Genomic DNA, 27,430 nt, shown 5'->3' on the forward strand with positions numbered 1-27,430 from the left:
GCAATGCTAGACAATGTGTTTTGTTATGTATATAATGTCGTGTGGCCACTTTTGCAGTCATGCGTTCTAGGAATTCTAAGATTTTAGGGTCTGAAGAAATTGCTGCAGCAAGTTGCTCAGGTCCGAGATTCGTTTGTGTGTCTCTGGATGGTGGCCATGTGGGAGCTTAAGTAAGAAAGGAATCCAGAGTTCCGACCTCTGTCAATGGTCAAGAATCAGGGACGCTGTCTCCTTTGCCAAGGCATCGAAAATCAGATGGGCTGAACACGTAATGAGATTTGGAGACGACTGCTGGACTAGAGCCGTTACTGACTGGATTCCACGGGACATCAAAAGATCGCATGGCCGCCCACCTATGAGATGGTCAGACTTCTTTGTCAAGACCCTGAACGATCAATTTGAGGCTCTTTGTGTTCCTAGAACGAGCAGACGCCATTGGGCTACACTAGCACGTGACAGGGACGAATGGAGACGTTACTGGCGCCCGCTTGAGCAAATTGATGAATAACGGGATGTCAAATGATCAAGTGAAGTGATAGTATTAGAAATCCTGGCTATAGCAGTCAGGCAAGGAAACCAAATCAAAAGGATCCAAATTAGAAAAGAAGTAAACTTATCACTATTTGCAGATGACATGATAATATTCATAGACAGCCCTAAAATACCCATAAAAACTCAATACAGAAAAATTGATGGGTCACATTCTTATATACAAAGAATGAGTCAGAAGAGAGAGCAACCCAAGAGTCTATCGTATTTAAAATAGTGTCCAAAATTCGAGTTCAGGAAGGAGAAGGGGAGAAGGAAGAGAAGGAAAGAAATCCAGGGAAGATGAGGAACGCAAGGATCAGGGCCTCGGGTATACAGGGACGTGAGAACAGTGTAGCACTACAGCCACAGCACAGACCCAACAACACTGAAAATGTGAGCTCTCAACTACAACCATGGGATCTTGAAATGTGCCTGTTAAGGTGGCAGGCAGGAGTGGGCAAGAGCAGGAGGACGCTGGGGGGGGGGGGGAGGGGGGGACACTGTAGGCCTAAGATCCAACTACCAATAAACAACTTTGTCAATCCCGGTTCTTTAAATAAAAGTCTTTTTAAAAAGAAGGGCAGGGAGGTGACTGGAGCTGAGTGGACACTGAGCTGGACAATGTGCTGCCACACAGAACGCCCTGGTCTATATGCTTGACCTTTAACCCTGGTCCTCAACTCTGACCTTTGACCCCAAGATCTACTGTATCTCCACAAGCCCAGGTCTGAAGGAGAGAAGGCTCGACCTTGACCTGGGGTCAACACACACAGCACAGGGTCTTGGTCCTACTGCTGGGACCTGATGTCTGGTCAAGGCCCAGGCGTGCAGTACCGAGCACGAGCTGGTGGTTCTACCGAACCCCCTCCCCCAGCTGCACTCTAAGTGCTGCCCAGATCCCTGTGGGGCCTGTGCTCGTTGGGCCACATGAGGACAGCACCTGCTGCACTGCCTAGAGATGCTGATTCCCAGGCCAGAGACAGCACAGGTCACTGTGTTTGGTCGTCCCATGGTCACTGAAAGCATCTCTTCTGAGAGCAATGGGCTGAGTCCTCTGAGTGCTACAGGAAGAATAGTCCCCAGACCACAGCTGCTGGCTCCCAGGGGAATAAGGCATGCAGCACTCAGGGCAATGTAAGGAGAGAGGAACGTGCCACTGACGGGAGCCCGACGGAGCTGGAGGTGCCCACAAGCCTGTGCCGATGGCATCACAGGGAGCATTTCCATCAGACGGCGGGGTCAGCGGGCTCCTGGGCTGAGTGCATCAGCAGCTGCCGCCTCTCAGCAACAGTCCATACTCTGCACACAGCTCTGGAGGCAAGGCCTGTAGCCTCATCCCACCTGTTCTTCTCAGGGCTAGTGTAAGACACCAGGTTCTCGGTCAGCTGCAACAGGGCCCTGAGGAACCTGTGGGGAGATGAGATTCCTCAGCCATGGGCAGAGCCACCAGGCTGCCATGCTTCCTCAGTCACAGGCAGAGCCACCTGGCTACCATGCTTCCTCAGTTACAGAGCGACCTGGCTGCCATGCTTCCTCAACCAAGGGTAGTGCCACTCTGGCTGCCACACTTCCTCAGCCACCAGCAGAGCCACCCGGCTGCCACACAGCAGCTGTGCGAGGGGAAGACTATGGAGCTACACTTGCTGTCTGAGGGACCAAGTTAAGGATGAGACATGACGGAAACAGCACAGATCTAGAAGGAAAATACGGAGATTGATGCCCGCTTGCCCAAGTGCCCCATTACACTCCCTCCCACCAGGTCACTGATTCTAAGTAATGCATATGATTCCTGAAAGTCTCCTGGCGACTGTAGGGGCCCAGTGATACACATTCCACCCCTGACGGGGACGGTGCCCACTGTCACCTCCCAGAGAGCCAGGGCTAGGCCTGCAGCCCCCACTGATACAGGACAAGCTGGGAGAAGGGGACTCCACGGCTCTCAGGGGCACTCCGTATGTGAGACACAGCTCGGAGAAGGCCCTGAAGATGTGTACGAGCAGCACCCTAAGTGCACTGTGGCCAAGTGCTGCATGGGGTGTCTCACAACGGCACACGTAAAGTGGCTGGAGGGTCACAGATGTGAGGAGGATGGTGAGAGCCCGGATCGGGTGGGTAGTTTAGAGTGTGTGACAGAGGGCACTGGTGCCACCTTGCACTGGCCGGTATTGACTCAGGGCAGTTCCATGTCTCCTAATCAAGTGCCACTAGGCCTATAAACACTGGTTGAAACTGCTTGGGGTGTCTGGCAGAGATGTGAAAGCACCAGGTGTGGCCTGGTCACTGCGGTCACCGGGACATCCCATGTGCACACACCAGGTGTGGGGCCTAGGCCACTGTGACCTCCTGGACACCCCAGTTCTAGCCTCCACAGTAAGGGGCACCTGCTTCCACCTGGTCCCAACAGCGACTGTATGGGGCCTTGTGTCCAGGCATGGCCTTGCCCAAGTGTCCGCGCTGCCAGCAGGGTGCCCAGGGCTCTAGCCAGGCACACCAGACACCACAGCTGTCTCTACTCCAGGCTCGAGGCTGGCATCACCCTGGAGCAGGAGATAGGCACAGTGAAGGCAGCCCTCTGAATGACGCTGATCTCGGGTACTGAAGCCAAGTCATGGAGAGAGAAAACCACAGTCTAGAGCACGAGACACAGCACAGCCTCCATCTGCGGGGTGATACTCACTTCAGATACCTCTGATACTCGGCAGGGGCCTTCCCAGGAGCTGCGTGGATGCTGACCATTTCCAGAGCAACCAGCAGGAGAATGAGGCGGAGCACAGGAGCCAGCAGCCGCATGCTGAAAGCAGACAGGGTCAGGGGTAGGGGGTGGGGGGGGCACGCACAGGGCAGGTGCTTAGCAAGCAGCCCTTTCACACCTCCAACCAACAACCCCCAGAGCACAGCTTAGCTGGGTACAGGCGTGATCCCACATGCAGGGGCACCAAGTACCACCTGCATCCCATGCTCCCCTGCACACCAGGACAATCTCCCCTCCCCTCCCCTCCCCTCCCCTCCCCTCCCCTCCCCCTCCCCTCCCCTCCCCTCCCCTCCCCTCTCTCTGGCTGCCCCGGACCATTTTGGCCTCGCTAAGCGCAGTGGCAACGTGGGGGAATATGGGACTATTTAGGAGACTGGATACCGAAAACTCTGCAAAGTTCTCAAACCTGCCAGAATGCAGGCTCTTAAGGAAGGAGTTCCTGCCACTGCCTAATTAGAATACATTCTCTTTTCCACGGGAGGGGCCATGCTCTTGCCTCCACTCAATAGCTGTCATAGGATACTTTGTGTGGGTCCCCCCAGGAATACTTCGGGGGCCCTGGACTGAACCTGGCAGTGCTTGGGCTGATGTCACTGGTACCAGGGCAGGGCAGCAGAGAGGGCACCACCCCACTTGGAGTCACAGAACGGTCACACGCCAGGCATTCGTGACACCAAGGGCACACACAGCCACCCAGTACTCACAGCCCACCCTGGCTTGGGGGTTGCAGCCCACACACGAGGTCCCCACACGCAGCCCCCACGCGCCCTCGGCCCTCAGTAACCCACACCCACCTCCACCACATGCGCAGGTAGTTCTGCCGCTGCCGGGAGCGCAGCTGCCTCTGTGCCCACATGTGCTGCCGTAGCTGGGCTGAGGCGGCCACCTGAGCTGACAGGCGGGCACAGCAGGCCACGACGCTTCGGAGCAGCCCCAGCACCTCCAGCTCCACCCGGGCGCAGAAGAGAGTGGGCACGGGGATGTCACACAGCTCCCGGATCCAGGCAGCCCAGCTGCAGAGAAGGAAGTGACAGGCTGACCCTTCCCCTGCCCGCCCGCCTGGGGCCCCGAGGGGACTACCCCCCCATGCGGGCACCAAGGTTGACAAGTATCTGACCGCTGCAGCTGCCACAGCTCCGCCCTCAGTGCTGCACTCACGTCTCGGGGGAAGCCTTGTCCAGCACGCCAGGAGCAGTGAGAGCTCCGGGCAGGTGGCGACAGAACTCGCCCACGACGCTCGGGATGAGAGAGTGGCAGGCTTGTACTTCAGAACCCAGCTCAGACCTGGAAATCCATGAGTGCACAGAGAGCTGGGTCAGTGCGGGCACGGCAGCAAGTAGCTTCCTGCCCCTGAGGCCGGCAGGACACAGGGCAGGAGGTAGACAAAGGAGACTCGGCTCCTCCCAGCTGAGCTGGCTGCCCCGGGCGGACCTAAGACTCATCGTGGCTGCCCACTCCCTCCAAGCACAGCACTGCCCTGCACACAGCTACCACGGCAAGCCCACAGTCCCCAGTGTCTCAGGCCCCCGCTGTCCCCAGTCCCCCCAGGCCCCCGTGGCAAGGCCTCTTCAATGGACTGACAAGCCAGGTCTGTGAAGGCTGGCCTGGGCCTGCTCCCCGGGAAGGAGCGCACCTGGCAGCCTCCTGTTCGGTGTCTAAGGGCCACGGCAGCAGAGGCCACATTCGGAGGCTCTCCTCGCAGCTCAGCACCTGCAGGAGATCACAGCTGCAGCTTCAGATAAAGGCGCCTGTGAGACTGTCACAGAGCAAGGGCCCCACTGAGGTCAGTGCCGGGGGCCCAGTCAGGACTGAGACGGGCCATGTCCCCACTGAATGGCTGGGACTGGCGTCACCTAGGGAGTGGCCAGAGGAAGCCCCACTCACTCTGGAGGCACATGGCAGGTGCCCACTCTGCCTCCTCTGGATATCAGAACATCTCAACCGTCTGGAGCGCCAGTGAGTAAAAGAGGCAGTGACACCACTAAGGCGGGGAGTGACAGAAGAGCAGAGGGCCGCATGAGAGGCGGGCCAGGAGGGAGAAGCAGGCACTGCTCTCTGTGGGGAGAGAGGGCTGGAGGGCCTGAGGGGTACCACTGGGACATGAAGCACAGCCACACTGCAGCAGGAGGCCGTGGGAGGCTGGAACTGCAGCTCAGGGCCATAGGCAAAACCACAGGCTTTCCTCAACATGCCGTCCTGTCCTTGGCATAGGCACTCCTCATCCCTGACTGTCTCCCTGAAAAAGGAAGCACCACTAACAGAGCACTGGAGGGAGTTTCCCGTGCATTCAGGCTGAGCACTGGGACAGCACCGTCTGCTCAGAGGCAGCATTCAGGCAGGCCAGCTGCAGAAAGCCCCCACACCAGGGGTCCAAAAGAGACCCCTGGCACCAAGGCTGTGGCACTGCCTGCGGCTCACTGCTTCCAGCTGGGAGTCTATAAAAGCAGCCGTTGGGAAGGGCCCACTGCATGCTCCCACAGACTCTTGGCAAGGGCTCCTTTAGCGGAACCGCACAGAACGAAGCAAGTGCTTGCTCAAATGAAACCCACCATCAGTTCTAGTGGGCAGCTCACACTCCATTCAGCCTGCTGCAGTTCCAGGAAGGAGGCCTGTGTTCTCCACCGCGAGGAGACTCACCTGGCCTCACCATGGATGAGGAGACTCACAGGTGCTCACCACCCATGAGGAGATTCACCTGCCCTCATCGCCACAGGGAGACTCACCTGGCCTCACCACCCACAAGAAAACTGTTACTCGTCCTCACCATTCATGAGAATTTGTCAAATGTCCTTAGTGGGAAGTAAAAGTGACAGTCCACTCAGTGTGGGACCAACAGGTTCCAAAAGTAAGCTGGAGAGTGAAGGGGCCAGCAACAGCCACACACGGCAGCTATTACTCTTACAGGGCATGGGGCCTGAAGGCTGGGGGGACGATTCAGCAAAGTCATGTACCTGAGGGCCCACGTGCCTGAGCGTACACACTCCTGTGGCAGACCAGAAGACCCACACACCTGAGAAGCAGACCTGCCCACAGCTGTCTCAGACACTTCTGAGATGGTGACACGTACCTCCCTCTGCAAGACACTTCCCAGCTCATCATCCCACACACCCCCGCAGAGCCCTCTCTGGTAGCCACCCAGAGCTTATTCTTCTGCTGCTGCCACTCTGCCCACCAACAGGGCCCCTGGGTGCCGGTATGAGGGGGGTACCTTCCAGGCCAGACACTGTCCCGTGCTTAGGGCACAAGACCTGTGGGACCTACCTGTGCTTTCAGCCGAGACAGAGGGTGAAAGCGCGCATAGTAGCCTTCTACACATCTGATCAGGGTGCTCACTGCAGCTTTTTCCTAGTTTAGAAAGAGGCAAGGGCCAAGTTTGGGTGAGACTTCGCACTTATTGCACTGAATTCCTACTCACACAGGAATCCAATTCCTCATTATCCTCCTGCACATAAGTCTGTTCAGCTGGGGCACAGCACACGTTTCCCTAACAGCCAGTCTGACCTGACACTCAGATCACACACTCTGAAGGCAGTGAGTGAACCACGGAGAATCGCAGATTATATCCACTCTTGCCCATATGGCAGCAAAACAGAAGATAGAAGAAAAATATTCCAGATAACTGAAAACTCTAAGAGATCCTCATAAAACCTGCATTTTAAACAGAAAATGAAATAGAAATTGGGGTGGGTAGGTGGGCCCCAGGGGCCACACCTGGCACTACTTGGCCAGTAGTAAGGAGGCAGGGGGCAGTCCCATACTCGGGCCCAACAGTAAGGGAACTCCAGGGCTGCACCCAGAGGTGCTGGGGGTTGTGTGTGGCCAGGATCTTTACAGAAATTGTTATGGATATGATCTGAAAAGATTAAAGTATCAGTCACAAAAGTCTAAACTCAAACGTGAATATTTCTCCCCATCAACTCCAAAGACATCTGTAAAGTTTTCTGGATATTCACTCAGCCCTTTTTACACTATGCTCCTCAGTCACTGGGAAAAAAGGGAAAGTGTGTGAAGCCGTGAGCTGCTAGGGTCAGATTCATACCCAGAGAGTTGGTTCAGGGGGTACAGATGCGTGTCCTCTACCCATTTGCATGTGATTTTGACAAAGGCGATTCTCCCAGATCGATTACAAATCATTCCTAATAACTTCTGCTCCTCCGTGGCTGAGTGCCTGTGTGCCCGACGAACTCCCCTAGACATACCTTCATGGCCGACAGCAGCTCCTCGTCAACAAACCTCAGGAGCAGCACCAAGGAAAATGCCAGCAGGTGCTCAGCGGCTGCTTCCGGGAAGTCCTGGAGGTCGAATTCCCCGTGACTCAGGCGGTCTCTGACACGGGGCCCTTCCTGGTGGTTCAGGAGATCCCACAGAAATTCCTTGCAGAGCCACAGAGAAGAGAGTGTTAGTGCTCCGGGCAAGGCCCACACCTGCCCCAGGCAGCCCCCCAAGCCCCAGGACAGCTGGGATCCTCCCGGGCCCCTGGTCCAGCCAGTGCACCCCATAATCTGAGACTGTCGGGGAGGGGAGGGCCAAAGAGACACGGTGTGAGAGATGGCACAAGAAGGACAGGCAAGCGGTCAGGCACAGGATACCCTGCTTCCTGGGAGGAGGGGTATCCCTGGGCCTCGCCTGTACATGGTGTGCCCTCTCCCCGGCATCATTGCCCTGGTCAGCTGCTCCCCAGCAAGCAGGCAGCCGCCACAGAGGGGAAGGGCTGGGGGTCACTGGTGGTGCCACAGATAGGGCTGCAATAAGCTGCTGGCGCTGGTGCAAGGAATAAATGTGAAAGTCCATAGCATGTGCCGAGCAGACACTGAGAATGCACGGACCCGTCCAGCACGTACACAAGAGACAAAATGCTCCCAGCGACCTCGACTCTCCCCACCAACACAGCCTCTCACATAGTGCTGCCGGCTGAGGGAGTTGGCACAGCCGAGCAACCTCTCCACCAGTGCGGTGCTCACAACCACAGATCCAGATATGTTTGGAAACAGGGCAGTGAGACCACTGAGCCTGTGAAAAGGCGTTTAAATCACTGGCGAGAAGCCCAGCAGCCCTGTGGGAGCCGGGACACAGCCAATGGCTCCGGCCGATGCAGAGCGGAGCTGCCCAGGACGCTGGGAGCACATCACAAGGCAGAGTGGGTCCAGAGCACAGGGAACACCGCACGGGAAAGAAGCCAACAAATCACCATGGCACGTTCCCCAATGAACAGAGGGAGCTGGTTGATTCTCCCGTCAGTCAGGTGTTTTGCCAGTATCTAAAAGACCAAAAATAAAAAAGCCAGTTAACTGCATCAGTACATTCACGCACAGAACTTACGAGTCAACGAGGCCACAAACACATCTCAAATGCCAATGATTCATCAAGGCCAGCCGTTGGAGCCAAGGCGAGGAGGGAACATGCATGGGCCTGATGCAGGCCGGGGGGCAGGGGGGAGGGGAAACAGGGTTCCAAGGTCTTCCCTGTCTGCACCTGTCTGCTCAGGGACCCCAGACCCGGGCCTGGGTCCTGCAGGCTGGGAAGGAGGAAGGAAGGAAGTCGCGAGGCCAGAAACTGCTCCTGCTGGAAGGGCACAAGGGTCTCCCTTCAGGCTGACACCTGTGCAGGAGCTCAGCGCTTCTCCACATCTGTTCCCTCAGGTCAGCCCTATTTCACTTATAGTGGAAATTTCCTAGAAATTGGATGATACTAAGAGGGAACTTAGAGTAGCAACTTCTAAAGGCCCTGTACTGGCCAGAGCAAAGTTGACGAGATAAGGAAGTCTGTTTGAAAGCTCTTAACTGTCTGATGACTTTAAGAATAGATATGCAGGGCTGGAGGACAGGCTGTGCAGACTGCAGTCCTGGCTTTAAGCCTCGGCACCTACACGGTCACCTGAGCACCTCGGGAGTGACCTCTGAGCAGGGCCAGGTGTGGTTCAAAAAGAGAGAAAAGGATTTATTTCAGTTCTGTTCTTAATTGTGAGTAGGTGTGCTTACATTTCATGTATGCATATTTGTACATTTGTGTAAAAATGCATATTATAGTTCCTTCCTCTGTCACTCCTTACCTCACTGAAGCTTTGAAACCCAAGGACCTGTCAATCCTAAAGCCTAATTTTTTATCTGGTTACCCGCTTGGATTTAATCCTCACAGCATCAAAACTATCATACGACTGATTTGAAAATAAATAAGAAAAACTATCTACCCATGTAATAAACTCTACAGGTAAGCAGGCACACTTTTTACTCTCTACCTAATGATAGCACAGTGGGTAGGGTGTTTGCTTTGCACATGGCCAACCCAGGCTCGATTTCTCTCTCCCTCTCGGAGAGTCCGGCAAGCTACTGACAGTATACCGCCCGCAGGGCAGAGCCTGGCAAGCTCCCTGTGGCGTATGTGATATGCCAAAAACAGTAACAAGTCTCATAATGGAGACGTTACTGGTGCCCATTCAGGCAAATCGATGAACAACGGGAGGACAGTACTACAGTGCTACCTAATTTATTGGGAATCCGACAGTGCTGGGGATCAAACCCAGTCAGCCTCATGCAGTGCATTAACCCTTGTCCTTTTTCTTTAGCCCCAAAGTACTGTACTCTTGTAAAAAAAAAATTAAAATACAGATGTAAAGATCAGTGATATATTGTATATCTTCAGGGAAAGCGTTAAAGGTCATGTAAGCAAAAAAAAAAAAAACCTTATTCTAGAGTTACAGTACTCAGGCAAATTTTGAGATTCAGTATTCTCACTCTCGTTTATAACGTCATAGAAACCTCAAATCTGAAAAATAACATGTGTGCTAGTAACAAATGATCTCCTACGCCCTGACAAGAGTGATTCCTGAGTGCAGAACCAGGAGTAATTGCTGAGCACTGCCAAGTGTAATCCCCAAACCAAGACAAATGAAAAGAATACAGATTTTGTTTTACAAACATTATAAATTTACTTACTTCATCCAAGGTGGTATAAAGAGCTGTTGACTTCAGGGGAAGAAAAAAAGAAACAATTAAAGCCATGCAAATGGATCATCCCACCAAATGACCACCCACCAAAGCAACCAGCCAGTCAGGGGGCTGCATGGAACCTGCTTGGAAGGCTGAGGGTTACAGAACCATCTAGAACCACAGGCCCTATGTGTGATGCTTCCCAGGCTATCGAACCTAAGTGGGGCCACTGGAACTTCCATCTCGCAGCGATGAGACTCAGGGCTTGCCGGGCCAGGCAGCAGTGCAGCCGCGGGGGAATGAGTGTTGAAAGAAAGAAATAGCCCAGTAAAGCCTGCTGGCACATTGGCAGTGGAGATCTGTCCACTTATGGCAAGGCCTGTTTGAACATCTTGGGGGACCCTATTATTTTCCCCTTAATAGGATGTGGCACCAGCCTGTCCTGGTCTTGAGTGAAATCTGCTCTCAGGAAAGTGCCTCTGTCCTTACAGACACAGTGACCCATTCTCCCGGGAAACTCGGGGCACAGCATAAACACTGCTGGGACCTGGATAGAACCACAAAAGGCCCCAACAGCCAAAGTAACCCCAAGAAAAAAGAAAGTCGTTAGAAGCCTCACTTTCCCCTACTTCAAGCTAAATGTGCAGGCTACCATAACTAAGTGAGCTGTGTGCAGTAAGTAATACAGTCTTGGAAGAAAAACCACATGGATGGGACATAAACGGAAAGCCCAGGGCTGGAGTGACAGTGCAGCAGTTAGAGCAACTGCCTGGCACAGGGCTGGTTCCTCAAGCCCCACCAGGAATGATCCCCAAGTGCTCAGCCAGGAGTAAATCCTGAGCACCACAGGGAGTGGATCCCAAACAAATAAAACACAAAAAAGCAAACAAACATAAAGAACTGAGAGCCCAGAAATAAATCTGCAAAGAACATACCAAATCTCTCTCAGCACTGACAAACAAACCCTTAAGCACAGATCAAAGACTGGATATAAGAAACAAGTGAAAAAAAGAAGAAAAAAACCACATGGAAGAACACAGGCCAAATGCTTCACAAAGTCAACTTCCCTGACTCAGCTCCGAACACAGAGGAACAAAAGCAAAAACAGACAAGTGGGACCATGTCAAGGGACAGATTTCAGAAGCAAAGAAAGAAAGAAAGAAAACACTGTGGGGCTAGAGAGATAGTACAGCATGTGACAGACCCAGGCTCAATCCCCAGCAACCCATAGAGTTCCCCAAGCACCACTGGATATGGTCCAAAATCCAAACTCCAAAAACCAAAACCAAAACCAGAGAAACCCAAAGGCCTAAAGCGATAGTACAGTAGGAAGGGCTCATACCTTGCACAGGCTGACCAGGGTTCAATTCCCAGCATCCCATATGGTCCCCCAAGCACCACTAGGGTAATTCCTGAGTATAGAGCCAGGAGTAACTCAAGAGCATCACCGGGTGTGGCCCCAAAAGACAAAAAAAAAAAAAAAAAACCCCGAAAATACCACTTGAGCAAAAATCAGCCAACTGAAGGGACCAAGTATCTGTAAATCATATATCTAATAAGGGGTTAACACCCAAGTTATGAAAAGAACTCATAAAACTGCAACAAAATACCATCAGCTCAACCCCCAAAAAATGTGCAGAAAGGAGGAACAGACACTCTGAGAAAGACAAGCAGATGGCACAGGCACAAGGAAACATGCTCATCACTTATCAGGGAAATGCAAATCAAAGCCCCAGCCGGGATCAGCCAGTGCTGAGAGGCCTGGTCACAGACCGGAAGTGGCGCAGGGCTGTGGGGAAAGGAGCCAGACTTGGTGGGGTGCTGAATTGGTTCCGCCTCTGGAAATCAGTAAGGAAATATCTCGGAAGAATACAAACACAGCCCACCACTTCCAGACCAGGGACCCATCCAAGGAAGAAAGACGATGACCTGGTCAGGGCAGGCTGCATGGTGGCCTTTCCTGTGAGGCTCTGGGTTCCCTCCCTGGCATCAAACACAAGCCGATAATCCACAGACACGCACAAAGACGAGAACTGTATTCACTGCAGTTATTGTTTAAACAGCCAAGATCAGTACACCCTGTGAGTGACCAACAGCAGACGTGAAACATGCAGCCTGCAGCCATAGTGGCGTACTACTCAGAAAGATGGAGAAAAGGTAAGATCTTGCCTTTTCCACATGGATGGAACTGGAATTTCATGCTAAGCAAAAGACAATACTGAGGGGCTGGAGTGATAGCACAGTGGGTAGGGTGTTTGCCTTGCACGCAGTCAACCCGGGTTCGATTCCCAGCATCCCATATGGTCCCCTGAGCACACGGCCAGGAGTAATTCCTAAATGCAGAGCCAGGAGTGATCCCTGTTCATCTCCAGGTGTGACCCAAAAAAGCAAAAAAAAAAAAAAAAAAAAAAAGACAATACTTTTTCACATATAAAGAAACAAAGCAGGAGATGGACAATATCCAGTGAAAATAAACCGTTACTCTCTGAGTGTGGGATGTGGCCAAGGGAACGGCCCTATGTGGAGGGACCCTGGCTTTCTGCTGGAGCGAGTTGTACAGGCCCCCTTGTACCTTAAAGCACACAAGGAACATTAAAGAGGCCACAGAAGCACTTGTATATGAGCTGGGCTGAGCGGTGGCTCTCTTTTTCTCACATCTACGCCACACAGAGAACATGCCACAGGCAGTAGCAGGAGACACAGAGGTGAACACCACACTCTCCTGGAACCTGCACCAGAGACAGCTCCAAAAACTCACTCAGGCCAAAACAGAACTGCCTCCAGAATGAGAGGAAAGTTGACAACCGAATGTGGTGAGACACATGTGCTAAACTGCTGAGGCATTCCTGGAAACACTCTGAGACCGACCATGCCACATGAAATACACACTTTGCTGGCAGGCACTGGCCCACCACGAACGCTCTGGAAGCAAACGGAAGACTTATAAACCTAGAAAACAACGGTGAGCAGGTTCGGACCTGGGAGAGAACCATGGGACACGTGGGGACATGAGCTCAGGTGAGAGGAATGAGGATCCAGGTGAGAATCCAGCTGAAAAAGAATGGTCTGCTGACCGACCAGGTGCAGAGTTCTACTGAAGGCCAGTCAAACACATGCAGATCCACCAATCAAGCACAGACCCACTAGAGAAGGAAGTACTGGCAAAGCACAGACGGTATCCAGGTCTGCAGGGGCCAGTGAAGAGGACAGTGAAAACCAGGGGCCAAGAGAACATGTTGAGAGGGGAAAAATAGTTTTTGAAATAAAGTGAATTTGAAGACAGACATTCATTGAGCAAGTGTAAACCTGTGACTTAAGAGACCCACCTGGGGTCACTTAGAAACCCACCTAGAGTCATTAGACACACCTGGGGTCATGAGAGACCCATTCTAGGGTCATAAGAGACCCACCTGGGGTAATTAAAGACCCACCTAGGGTCATTAGAGTTCCACGTGGGGTGATTAGCGTCCATGGGGGACTTGGAAGGGGGTCATGAGAGATCCACCCTGGGGTCACTAAGAGACCCACCCTGGGGTCACTTTGAGACCCACCATGGGATCACTAAGAGTTCCACCTGGAGTCATTAGACACACACCTGGGGTCATGAGCAACCCATTCTGGGGTCATGAGAGACACACCTGGGGTCATGAGAAACCCACTCTGGGGTCACTTAGAGTCTTGCCCTGGGGGTCATTAGTCCCATCTGGGGGCACTTAGAGTCCCACCCAGGGTGAGAGTCCCACCTGGGTTCATTAGAGTCCCTCCCTGAGGTCATTAGAGACCCACTTGGGGGGGGGTCATTAGCGACAACCCTGGGGTCATTAGAGACCCATCCTGGGGGGGTCACTTAGAGTCTTACTCTGGGGTCATTAGAGACTCACCTGGGGTCATGAGAGACAAGAGCTGCCTAGATACTGTAGCTCCAAGAGCTCAGAGTGCCTATCCCTCCACCACCCAAAGCTTGCTGAGGTTCCCTGGCACCTGCCACCCAGAAAGTTCTCCATGTCCCGGGCAGCTGGTGGGAGAAGTTAGGGGCTCTGAGGAAGCAGTGCCCACAGAAGGATGAGGAGCAGGGCTTGGGTGGAGGTTGCCCCCCAGTCAACATGGAAATCAGTAAGAGCCCACTGACCCCTTGCTGAGACATTCCCCAGCAAGACAGGTGTCAACAACAGACAGACAAGGTCTGGCCCAGGCATGCACCTGAGAGTGGACCCTGGAGTTCTGGCTTGTCCCCTCATGCCTGAGGCCTCCAGACTCAAGAGTGGGGTGTATGTCTGTTACTGTGCCAGGGTATTAGAAACCCCATGAGCCCTGAGAAAAAGAGGCTCATGGTCTGTTTCCTCCAGTACTTTAAACGCGACGACTGCCCTGCTGAGACGGGCCCACTGCTGAAATGGTGCATGAATGAGGTCAGCCCAGGGGCTGGGGGAGGCCCAGCTGACAAAGCCTCTGTCCTCGCAGCTCTGAAACCAAGCTCACATCTCAGCCCTGCAGCACTGGTATTTGGTTTTGGCTGACAAACAAAGAACACTGCTGCCCACGGTCACTCCAGCCCATGGATATGAGGGCCAAGGCTGTCACCCATGGACAATCCAGCCACAGATGTAAGGCCCTAAACTATCACCCATGGACACTCCCACCCATGGATGTGAGGGCCCACGGCTGTCACCTCGGACACTCCAGCCACAGATGTAAGGCCCTAAACTATCACCTACGGACACTCCCGCCCATGAATGTGAGGGCCCACGGCTGTCAAGCATGGACACCCTGGGCTTATGGGTACGAGGCTCACCATTTATTAATGGCTACAGAGAAAATCCACAGGTACTATTCTCATCCACCAATCAGCTTAAAAGATTTCATGGAAATACCAGAGAACTATCAAAACCAGCACAAATAAAATAAGATCTTATGCAATCATTACCACAGAACAAAAATCTCAAAAAATGTCAAGTCTTCAACAAAGTTCTTAGCTAAAAAGATCATGTAAATATGGGTTTTAAAATGGTTCACTGAGCACAGGAGATCCGCATCAGCAACAGTCAGTGCACGCACCTCTGCGGTCAGGAGTCTCTGCGGACATCTGTTCACCACAGCAAAAACTCTCCGAAGTCCAGTCTCCAGTTGGGTCAGCACCAAGATGGCACAGTCAGCAAACCTGTGGACAGAGAAAAGAGACATAGCCCCGCGTTCACAGTGATCACGGACTCTGGGCCCCCATAATAGGCACCACCCATGTGGCACCAGTGTGGAGAGAGCACCCACTCCATGAGAAGCCAGACCAGGAGCACAGTCACACCAGGTGAGTGACGTGAAACCTGTTCTCTCAGGTTTTAACATTTGGTGACCATTTTCAGTACCTTCAGTGGAATAAAATGCGAACAAATGGCTGCCTAGTTCACTTCATTTAAAATGATTTTTCTGAAAACCACTAGCAGGGCTGTGACAGGCTCTGAAGAGAGATCTAAGTGCCCCAGAGGGAAAAGGGAGCTCAGATAGAGAAGGGTGTTGGGAGGATCCTTCCAGGATGGGAGAAGCATGCTGAAAGTAGACTATAGACCAAACGTGATTGCCACTCAATGCCTCTTTTGCAAACCACAACACCCAAAAGGAGAGAGAGAACAAAAGGGAATGCCCTGCCACAGAGGCAGGGTGGGATTAAGGGGATGGGGGATGGGAGGGATACTGGGACCTGTGGTGGTAGAAAATGGGCACTGGTGGAGGGAAGGGTAGTACTTGATCATTGTATAACTGAAACCCAAGCACAAAAATTTATAAGTCTACAACTGTACCTCATGGTGTTTCACTAATAAAAATAAAAAAACAAACAAAAACAAACAAACAAAAAAGTGCCCCAGAGGACCAGGGCTCCCTCAGGTATTGGTGCTCGACAGAGACGGAGCTGTCTGCTCTGCAGCTGTCGTGCACAAGCCGCAATTCTCTCACAAGAGCATTTGCAAAAGAGAAAAGACAAAACCCTGTCTCGTTCCTGCTTATTAGACACAGACAGCGGAGCCAAGGTGGAAGAAATCAGCTGCCAAATGAACCAGTCCGCTTGATTCCAGGCAAAGAACACAGGAGGATGTTTTCCACCAGCCGAAGACTCACAGCTTCAGGACCACATCTCGTGTCCTGCTCACCAGGAAACGGAGGTCACTTACCAAGAATGGGGCTGACTTCATCAAAAACCACCAAAACAAGTCTGCACAACCCTAACCTTGTTCGTCACCTCTTTCTGCTCCTAGGAACAGAGCCTGGAGCCATGCTGGGAGAGATCTGTGCTCTGCCCCAGAGTCCAGGCAGGAAAGCCTTTCTCTCCTTGCAAAGCCAGTGAGATCAGGTTTGCTTGCCGGGTTCACCCACCAGAACATAGAGACACAAAGGCAACAGTCCAATGTGACTTGAAGAAAATTAAATTCAATCACCGAACCCAAAGTCCAGAAGTACCGGTTCTGATCCTCTGCCCCTCAGTGGCTATAGGGGCACTCCTTCTGCTGCCCTGTTTCTGCCACTGGATACAATGTCTCTCCCCTAATAAGAACTCAAAAAATGTCAAACAGTTGACTTTAACAAATACACAAATAAATCTCAACTATACAAACAGGGTGACAGGGAACCCTAGAACAGTTGCTGGCTGTCTGGACTGGGCACATGATGCTTCCCTGTGTGCCAGGTCACTCCTCAATCAGCGCCACTTCCACTAGCCTCTGCTGTTAGTGGCCAAGGAGCAAATCTTCCTTAGCTAGGGAAACCGTGTGGGCTGGCTGTACTGTACCGGCTCTGCATGCAGCTGGCACCAGGGTCACTCCCAGTACCACAAGATCCCCTAAGCAGTGTTGAGTGCGGGCTGTCCCACCCCACAAACACCCACGGCACCCTCCAGCTACCTGTGGGCATGGAAGCTGAGCAGTGCAGTTTCCCAGTATGGCAGCATGATTCGTGGAATGAAAGTGGATTTCTTCATCACTTCCTCTAATACCAAGAGTTCCTCATGTGTGACATCTGCAAAATGGCAAACGCAGCTGAGTGAGCTCTCAACACTGCTGACCAGATGAGAGAAGATGTGGGTATGCTGAGCCTGGAGAGCACCTGCCGCCCTCCAGGCTGAAGCCAGAACCACAAGGGACAGACCAGGCATCTCTGCAGAGGACTCAAGGCAACGTTCCTGAGGGCTGAGCTCAGGCTCAGGACCTGGGCACATCCCAAAGCAGGGTCATGACAGAGCACCCAGCAGTGTAGCCCAGGGCAAACTGCAGCTTGCTGTGGGAATTTGACCAATGGGTGCAGGTTCGCTAAGTTCAAAAAGAAGTCTAAAGGAAAGCACAGCTCTGCTGAGATACTGAGAATGGGCCAGTAAATATAACTCCCTCTCCTTCAAGTCTGCTATTAGTCTAGACCTGTTCCCCTCAAAAAGTCTTAAGAGAACATCTACGATCAATCACAGACAATGCCGAGAGTCCACAACACGTAAGGCTCCAGCTGGTAGACAAGAGGACCCATGCACTGGAGAGAAGCGGCCCAGGGTTCCAGCCGGCAGCTCTGTCCCTGCCCCTGACACTGGGGCAAGGTGATAAAAAGATACAGGGGAACACTGGGTATCAGCCCTCGGCACAGAGGTGGGGGACAGAGGAGGGAGGTAGAGAGGTCACAAGTGTGGCTGTGCCCTTTTGTGTGGCAGACGATTCTCTTCTCATGAGGATGCCTGAGCCATGACCATCTGAGAACCCCAGAAGCTTGGCACGCTTGAGAAAAGGCACGTGGAAGCCGTGATGAAAATGCCAGGACAATGGCAGGGGCCGTCTGGACAAACCGACAGACGACATTCAGAGCAAAGTAGAGACAGGGCACTTGCCAGGGAAGACGAGGAGATCCTCCAGACTGGTGAGGGCCACGGAAGGACGGTGGACCAGGGAGAGACCAGTCTGCTCTAGGTATCTCTGCAAGAGCTGGCCCAGCCCTGCTGTCAGCACCACCAACATGGAGCAGTATCTAGGGACAACCAGACAGCCATCAGACTTCTTCCTGTGAGGTGAAATGGCTTCACTGGAAGAGAGACTCTAGATTAATAACGCAAACACAAGCAGAGTGTGGAGGGCAGCCGCAGCGGGGCAGACACCTGCACCTGCTCTAGGTCAGGAAATCACATCTGCATCATATTCTTTTCAGCCAGAAATGCTCTCTTGTGTCTCAAAGACATCTTCCCTGCAGTGGAAGTCAACAGAAAGTGACCCCTCAGGAAAGAGGGGGAGGGAGGAAGAGGGAAAGAGGGAGAGAGAGACAAGGGGACAGAGATGGAGAGGGGGAGAGGGAGAGAGAAAGGGAAAGAGGGAGACGGAGGGTGGGAGAGAGACACAGGGAGATAAAGGGTAAGAGAAGGAAGGGGGAGAGGGAAAGAAAGAGAGAGAGGAAGACAAAGAGGAGATAGCGACAGCTTCACAAACTACTCACTTGGGAGGGATCTCTTGAGGTGCAGCAAAGCCATGCCAAAGGACATTCCGCAGGTTGAGTCCACGCGGGGAGCCCACGAAGACTCGGAGTGTGTCCATCTAAGCAGGGAAAGGACAGGAGATGGAGCCGCCATCTGTGGGACCCAGAGGGAAGGTGCTTTCTTTCTCAGAACCAGCAATCCAACAGCTGGATGATTAAAGTAATAACAATGGTGGACCTAGGATAACAGGCTATCACTCCCCAGCAGCACTCAGTAACCCTCAGAACTGTCTGAGGGAACTTCACGACAGAGGGGTCAACCATGATCCAGTGGGGCTGACTGGACTCCGCATGTACAAGGTGCCTAAGGTCCAGTGAGACAAAAGGCCAGAACCACAGCAATCACCATGTGCCCATGAAGATAGTCAGAAAGTGGGCAACGTGGCTCTCCACAAAGCAGACATGGCCACCACAGAGTGCTCCTCTCTCCAGAGCAGATGTAGCTATCAGTTTTTCTTTCTTCACAGTGCAAAAGTGGCCATCACAGAGTCCTCCGCTCCCCAGAGCAGAAGAGACTACCACAGAGTCCTCCTCTCTCCAAAGAAGATGGGGCTACCATAGAGTCCTCCTTCCTCCAGAGTAGATGCAGCCCCCGAGCAATCTGGTCCACAGACTATAAATGGTAAGCACAGAGTCTTCCTCTCTTCACAGTGAAGACACGGTCACCAGAGTCCTCTCTCCACAGAGCAGAAATGGTTACCAGCGTCCGTCCTCCTCTTTCTACAGAGCTGAAAAGGCCACCAGAGATATCTCTCTCCATTGATCTGACATGGCCACCATAGAGACTTCCTCTAGCAGAGAGCAGACAAGGCCACCACAGTGTCCTCTCTCCAGAACAGATTCAGTCACCACAGAACCATCCTCCAGAAAAGACACAGCAACTAAAGTTGTCCTTTCTCCAGAACAAATGAGGGCACCAAGAAGTCCTCTCTCCAGGGAGACACAGTCACCGGAGAGTCCTTTCTCCATAGAACAGACATCAACACCACAGAGTTCTCCTCTCTCCAGAACAGTCACAGCCACCAGAGTCCTTCTGTCATGATATACCAGATGTGGTCACAAGAGTCCTCTCTTCACAGAGCTGAAACGGCCACTCCAGTCTTTCTCTCTTCACAGCAAATACTTGGCCACAACAGACTCCTCTCTCCACACAAAAGACACAACCACCACAGAGTTCTCTCTCCACAGAATAGATGAGGCCACCAGAGTCCTCCTCTCTACAGATAAAATGTGGCTACCACAGAGTATCTTCTCTCCACAGACGAGATATCGGCATCGGACTTTCTCTATGAAGAGCGAAACAGCGCTACCACTGTACTCATCTTCTGCCCTGAAGATATAGCCACCAGAGTCCTCCTCTCTGCAAAGAGGACACGGGGCCACCACAGTCGTCCTCCATCAGATCACATGTGACCACCATAGTCTCTTTTCTCCACAGAGCTGCCATGACTACCAAAGTCCTGTCTCCAGAGAACGGAGACTGCAACAAGAGTTCTCCTCTCTCCACAGACCAGATATGGGCACCATATCACCTCGATCAAGAGAGTAAATATGGCTACCTCACCACCACCCAGTGGCCACTTGTCCCTGCACCTCTAATGTGCCTTACTCAGGGGCCTAACATCTAAAACACTCTGATATACCCACCTGAAAGATCTGAAGTCTCTAGCGATGCACTGCTTAGCTGCCAATCTGCCATCTAAACTTTTTTCACTCTAACTCTAACTACTACAAAGGGCATGATTCCCAATTAAAAAAATTTCTATTTTAGAGACGATTGGCGTGAGTCAGCAATAGAGAGCATATATGTGTCCTGGGGTTCAATCCCTAACAAGACATACACACATACTTTCCATATTCTAGAATTTGAATTCTAATACTGATCAAACTTATTAACAAAATTAATGATAGCAACAGGATACAAAGTATTCACTTAATTCCCCATGCCCAGGTTGCCACAGCTACCACATGAGAGATCATCATGAGAGCTCTCACTGTTACTAGATTAGAGGCCATCACACCCGGGGTTCCCACTGCAGAAACTCTTGTTAGAGGCCACCACAGCAGAGGTCACTACAGTGAAGGTCACCTCAGCAGAAGCCACCACAGCAGAGGTCATATAACATAAGCTCTTACATTACAGATCATCACAGCAGAGACCACACAGATAAACGAAGCCATTAGAAGTCATCGTGCCAGGGGTCACCTCTCAAGAGCTCTCCATAAGAGGCCACCACACAAAAGCCCTTTATTTAGAAGGTAATAGAAAGGTCATCACATATAATCTCTTACACTACACATCACCACAGCAGAGGTTACTACACTAAGACTCAGACAGATGAGGGGTGTGTTTGGCAGAAGAAAGACAATTCTGGAAGTGGTGGGAAAGGGGAATATTCTCAGATCACTGACACTAATGCAAAAACAATTTCTGAGGAACAAAAGCAGAGCTAACAGAAATTCCTTTGTGTGGTGCCTGAACTGTTAGTTTTAGTAAACTAACAGTTTAGTTAACCAAGCTTACCACAGAATGTCCAAACACTTGAGTAAGCTCCTGGGATGCCAGCAGGTCTCGTAAAAGAAAGGGGCATTCCTTCCCAGTTAGTAAATATACCTGAAATCAGATAAATATGCATAACAATTATATTACAAATCAAAGTGAGTTTTACTTTGGTGATTTTTTTTTGGGGGGGGGGGGGCTGGGGCCACACCAGTTGGTGCTTGGGACTCTGCAGTCAGAGATCACTCCTGGCAGATCTCATGGGACCAGCTTGGTTCCAGCTTGGTTCTGGGGACCAAACTTGGGTCAGGTTTGTGCAAGGCAAGTGCCTTTCCCACTGCACTATACCCCCAGCCCAAATAACGGTTAAGGATAAAAATCACTCACAAAGCAATAGTTTGTTAAAATAAAGAGACAAGTTCTGAAGATACTAGTGTTTTGATTTCATAACCACTCAAAAGGATAACATTAAAAACCATGCCAAATTCCTCTATATTAAAGAAAAACAGTAATGGAAGCCAAGAAATCTGAGAGTGAGTATAGAAGTATCCATTCATCTGGAACCTTCCCTGAGCTAGGATGAGCAAGCCCTGCACTTACACCCCCAGGGCACACCCCAGGGCCCAGGCAGCTTCAGCCCTGCACTTACACCACCAAGGGCACACCCAGGGCTCAGGCAACTTCAGCCCTGCACTTACATCCCCCAGGGCACGCTCCAGGAGTGAGGTCAGCTTCAGCAGGCTGAGGCAAACAGCAGCTGGGTGCAGACTGCCCAAGGCATCGAATACTTCGGCAAATAACTGTTTAGAGTAAGATGCATGTTTACACTTGTGCTCCATAACACACACTTCTCTAAAAAACAATACTATTATTATTTAGTATTATTTGAAAGCAAACCTCTACAAAGATTTCAACTGGCATATTTGTGGGGTCTGGGGCACCCTCCCAGAATTCTCGGACAACCTGCCAGGGATCCAATGTGAGGGCTGAGGACACAGGGCTGCTCCCCCCAGTGCCTGCAGTACTGGGGGACACTAATCACTGCACTATCTCTCCAATCCCAACTGGGATGCTTTAATGGATTTCTTTTAACTAAGTAAACATTTTCTCTATAAATATACACAATGCTATCACTGTCATTGTCATCCCGTTGTTTATCGAGTTGCTCGAGTGGGCGCCTGTAATGTTTCCATTGTCCCTGTCACATGCGAGTGTACCCCAATGGTATATTGGGGGCTCTTTCAGGGTCAGGGGAATGAGGACCATCACTGTTTTTGGCATACTGAGTACACTACCAGTAGCTTGCCAGGCTCTGCCACGCAGGCGGGATACTCTCAGTAGCTTGCAGGGCTCTCCAAGAGGGATGGAGGCTTTCGGGGCAGCCTCTAATCACCTTTGCAGGTGTTCCCAGGCATATATGTGGGCAGGATACTTTTGGTAGCCTTTTTAAAGAATCAGGGGAAGTGTTTTAAAATCTAAGAATTTCTTTGCAAGATTTTGTTTGCTGAAAGCAATACATTAGATATGACATCAAATGAAAAAAAAATTTCAGTCTAAATCTTACTTCCTATCTTACTTTGGAGGCTATTCTTGAAGGGGCCACACCTGGCTATACTCAGGGTTCACTCCTGATGGTCCTGGAGATCCAACAGGGCTCAGCTGCACACAAGGCAAGCCCCTCAGCCCTGAGCTTTCTCCCCAGCCCTTAGCTTCCCACATTGATGCATTCTGGTTCTTAAATGCACAATGCAGCTTCCCCAGCACCGAGAAAAGTGACTCCAGAGTCAGAGGTGTAGTCTCCTGGTCACCTGGAGGCTCAGCAGAGTGGAGGATAAGACGTTCACAGCAGGGTCCTGCAGTGCTCATATCACTGTTCTAAACCCTCCCAAAGAGTGAAAACAAGAATGGGTTCTTTGGGAGGGCTCAGGCTGCCTCACACCGCCCTGCACTCCCACCACCCGGCAACCAGCTGCCCTCTCCCATCTCCTGGCCTGCTGGCTCATGAAACCTCACACCTGCCTTTTCTCAGGACCATGACTGCACTGAAGCACCACCCAGCTCCTCACCGGCAAGGGCACCCCAACTTCCTCCTCCCAGGACACATTCTCAGCTCAGGTCTGGGTCTCAACCTAATGGCCCCACCCTGCGCAGCACACCTCATGCACACCTCGCGCGAGCAGCCAAGACAGCAGAGGGGACCCAACAAAGAGCAAGTAACAGGAATCTCTAGGTAGACACTGCATAATCTTCATGGGTAAGTTTGTTAAAGGCCAAACCTCTGGCAAATGTGTCCACTGGAACCAGGGTGCAAATTGAACTTCAAACTGTGTCTTGGTCAGCGATGACAAGTGTGAATGAACAGCCTCACATACAGGCCCCAACAGCCTCACGCTGGCCCGATAATCGAGACTCTGGTCTTAAAGATAAAGAAAACACATCTTAGAATCGCCACTCTGTGCCATCACAGAACCCTATCTAGCCTTTAAGGAAAAGTGCTGAAAATGAACTGGAGTGATAGTACAGTGAGTAGGGTATTTGCTTTGCATGCGGCTGACCAGGGTTCAATCCCCAGCATCTGATATGGTCCCCTGAGCACTGCGAGGAGTAATTCCTGAGTGTAGAGCCAGGAGTAACCCCTGAGCACCCCCACTGGATAACCAAAAAAGCAGGGGAAAAAAAGAAAGAAAGAAAAAGTGCTGAAAGAACTCACAAGACTGCAGTCTGCTTGTGACTTAACTCAATAAATATTTTCATATCACTGTTGAAGTAATTCATACACACCTTATTTCTTTAAGAAAGACAAATACACTGCGTAGAGTTTAGAAAACACAGAAAAATCAAATAAAAGAAAAAAATATGGTCTTTGATTTTTTTTTGCCTATATCAGAGAGCCCGGCAAGCTACCCAGAGCATCGCGCCCGCATGGCAGATCCTGGCAAGCTCCCCATGGCGTATTCAATATGCCAAAAACATTAACAACAAGTCTCACAATGGAGATGTTACTGGTGCCCACTCAAGCAAATCGATGAACAATGGGAGGAACAGTGCTACAGTGCAGTGCATACACATTCACACAAAATCACATTTTTTCACTGAATGCAAGACTGTGAGATTTCCAGTATTATTTAGAGCACATGTGTAAAATCCATTTTTAAATTTTTTGCAAAATTTAGGGCTGAACATTCACATGTTCATCATAAAAAAAATAGTAATAAAGTAAAAATATCACTCCTATCACTCCTGGCCCATTAACATTCCCTTCCTCTGATCTACTACTGTCACCTCCTTAGGTATATTCTTAGTATTTGAAAACAGGTAGGAAACACGTGCTTCAACTCAGCCCCTTAGCATTTCAGACATCTCTGCACAAAAATACAGGATGCCTCACTCCTTACCCACCACAAACATCCCATCAAAAGCACTTCCCACAGCGGGTGTCAAAATCTCAACTGCAGGCCGGTCACTGTCTTCATGTTCTTCCTTCCTGCTATCAATAACACTCCAGAGAAGAATCTGCAGATGCACACTCTGCTCATCTGTGCCTGGGTAATCTCACGTTTACTCTCTGACCTGCTCATCTGTGTCTGGATAACCTCACATGCTCACTCTCTGACCTGCTCATCTGTGCCTGGGTAACCTCACGTGCTCACTCTCTGCCTGCCAGCCTACCCCTGGACAACCTCGCATATTCACTCTCCTAGATAACCTCACTTTCGCACTCTCCTATTCTCCTACATGTACACCTGCTGATAGGTCAAAATCGATGCACAAGTACTGCTGAGTCAGAGCATATGCTTATTTATAACTATTCTTTAAGTTTCCAACTTTGGACTACCTGGCAGGCTACCGAATGCAACCTGCCACACGGCAGAGTCTGGCAAACTCCCCGTGGCATACCCAATATGCCAAATACCAGTAACAATGATTGGTCTTATTCTCCTAACCCTGAAAGAGCCTTGAATATGGCACTTTTTAAAATTCAGGGCCAGGACGAAGGAGACGTTACTGGTGCCTGCTCGAGGCAATCGACGAACAACAGGATGATTGTGATCGTGATTCCAAAACAATTGTTCCAATCCAAAGAATGTACCAGAATGCCAGAAAGTCCTTTCAAATAACTGTAATAGATTCTTGGCATTGTAAACCCTTCTCACATCTACCCTTCTCATATCTTCTGTTTTTCTACACTTTTCACCTAAGATTTACTCAGCACTACTCTCCAGCCTCTCCTCCCCAGCGTGGTTCTTTTTCCAGCTCTCCTACACTCTTACCCACTCCTCAGGCTTCTCTGCTCTCCAGGATGAGCCTTAACCAAAAGCATCATCAGTAGTCACAGGGAACAGTAAGGGTCAAGATTTGTCCCACAGATCAGTGCTGAGAGACATTTAGGATGCAGAGTAAGCTCAAACCTGGTTCTGTAGAAACCACACAGTCTGTGATGGTGTCCCAGCACACACCACCACCTTCCGTGATGATGCTGCTGATGGCACATTGCTCTCTCACTTCCAGTCCAGCTTTGCAGATCATATCATACACTGAGGGAGAGAGGCATGTGGTGATATCATCTTCTAACATCTGAAACAAAAACCAGAAGATACTGTTTAAAAGCAGAACAGGGTCGTTATTTATATATTTAAGCCTGGAAAATTCTATCTGCCTAAGTAGAGTTTACTCAGGTATAACAAGTGTTAAAACACTTTTTGGATATCAGGAGAGCTTTATGATGAGAACACTGTGTTTCTGTATTAAGAAACCTTAGTACTTTCAATAAATATTCAGATTGAAAGTAAGTTGTATTAGTCACCTATTGAAGACACAAGGTCTCTGGATCTCAGACACTGCAAGAGTAGGCTCAGCTCCTCCCAGCAAGTCTCCCCTACTCCCTAGCCCCTTTACAAAACTGGAAGCTCTGCCTGCTGGAGAAGGGAAAAGCAGGAAATCGAGCATAAAGAGCTGGCACAGAGGAACTGCCTCTTCCTTGAGACCAGGTCTGTTCTGTGAGTGTCCTGCCCTAGAGTGTAAGTTGCCACGTTTGAACCACTTTCCTTAGTTCCCTCAGCCCTATAGGCAGTGATTTCTCAGAGGGAAACTAAGAGAACTGGCTTTTCTCCTGACTGAAACAAAAATACAATGGACAGGAAAAGTTACTCTCACTTTGAAGGGGTCCCCTAGCATTTTTATAAAAGCTCGAGCCTTAAAGGCATGCGCTGTAGTTCTTGAGTGAATGGATGCAGGACAGAGCTGTTTGCACAAACGCCCACTGCACTACTAACGCTGGCTCTGAATGACGTCCTAAGACACAGTTCTTCTCATTGTAGGTCCCTATCAACCCCGTGGGATCTTCAGCCTCAACCAAAAGGCAGACCCTAAAACACAGAACCAGTTGTACAGGTTTATACAGCTGTACCACCAGCATGGAGCATAACCCTGACACAAAGCGAGTGAGTCGTTAACTGAACTCGTTCTTCAGTTCTGAGGAACAAGTCTATCTCACCCGCTACCAACAGATGCACAATTCTTAAAGTAGGAGTTGGGGTTAAAATACACGCTTTACACAAGCCTCCGTTGTCTAGAAATAAAAATCTAACCGCAAATCGGCACAACGTTAGACGCTGCGACTCTTTGTCCTCAGACAAACGCGTGGTCCCCCGCTTGGGCGCGACCAGGCCCGGCCTCCCTCCGGACTAGCACCGAGGGTGAGCGTCCGGGCCGCCCCTTCCTCAGGGCGCTGCAGGCCGGCCCGGTGGCCGCGGCCCCGCCCGGGTTGGCCCTGAAGGAGAGACGCCCCTCGGCCTCCCGGGCCAGACGGCGGAATCCTCAACATTTCAGGGCTGAGGCCGTGGCAGGAGGCACTTGGGGACGCGCGGCCGCTGTTAGCAGCTGTGGAAGCGAGGGGGACACACCATGATTCGGGGGAGCACGTCAGAGTCCGACTCGCGGCACAGAGGCGACTCGGCTCCTTGGTGCTTCCCGGGAGCACCGGGGCCGCGCGCACGCGCCCGCACAGGGCCGCGCTGCCGCCACCGGAAGAGAGGCTGCGTCCGCCCGCACGCTCGGCCGGAAGTGGGCGGTCACAGGGGCACGGGACCACCGGCCCCGGCGGCCGCGTCTCGCGCGCGGCCCCCGCCCCCCGCTCTACCTCCGCGACTTCCGGCTCCGGGCCGTCGGCGCCGGGAGATGACGTCCGCGACTCCGCGCCCGTCCCTCGGGCGCCCTGGAGCTCGTACGGCGCAG

General features: G+C 51.5%; 1 protein-coding gene across 1 annotated transcript; it reads right to left on the reverse strand.

Moving 5' to 3' along the window:
• Positions 1-461: 461 nt before the first annotated feature.
• ERMARD (ER membrane associated RNA degradation) lies at positions 462-27,147 on the reverse strand. Its single transcript, XM_056124887.1, has 18 exons — positions 27,100-27,147; positions 25,606-25,771; positions 23,473-23,612; positions 21,895-21,996; positions 21,221-21,310; positions 18,658-18,755; positions 18,062-18,198; positions 17,097-17,211; positions 15,265-15,367; positions 10,216-10,245; positions 8,472-8,540; positions 7,483-7,656; positions 6,545-6,628; positions 4,917-4,993; positions 4,442-4,567; positions 4,078-4,296; positions 3,209-3,322; positions 462-1,938 (listed from the first exon to the last, which is right to left on the reverse strand). The coding sequence occupies exons 1-18, from the start codon at positions 27,100-27,102 to the stop codon at positions 1,758-1,760; spliced, it is 2,028 nt and encodes a 675-aa protein (XP_055980862.1). The 5' UTR covers positions 27,103-27,147; the 3' UTR covers positions 462-1,757.
• Between the last annotated feature and the right edge of the window lie 283 nt (positions 27,148-27,430).

The sequence above is a fragment of the Sorex fumeus genome, unplaced genomic scaffold (genome assembly GCF_029834395.1).
Source record: "Sorex fumeus unplaced genomic scaffold, SorFum_2.1 ptg000052l, whole genome shotgun sequence".
NCBI lineage: Eukaryota > Metazoa > Chordata > Mammalia > Eulipotyphla > Soricidae > Sorex > Sorex fumeus.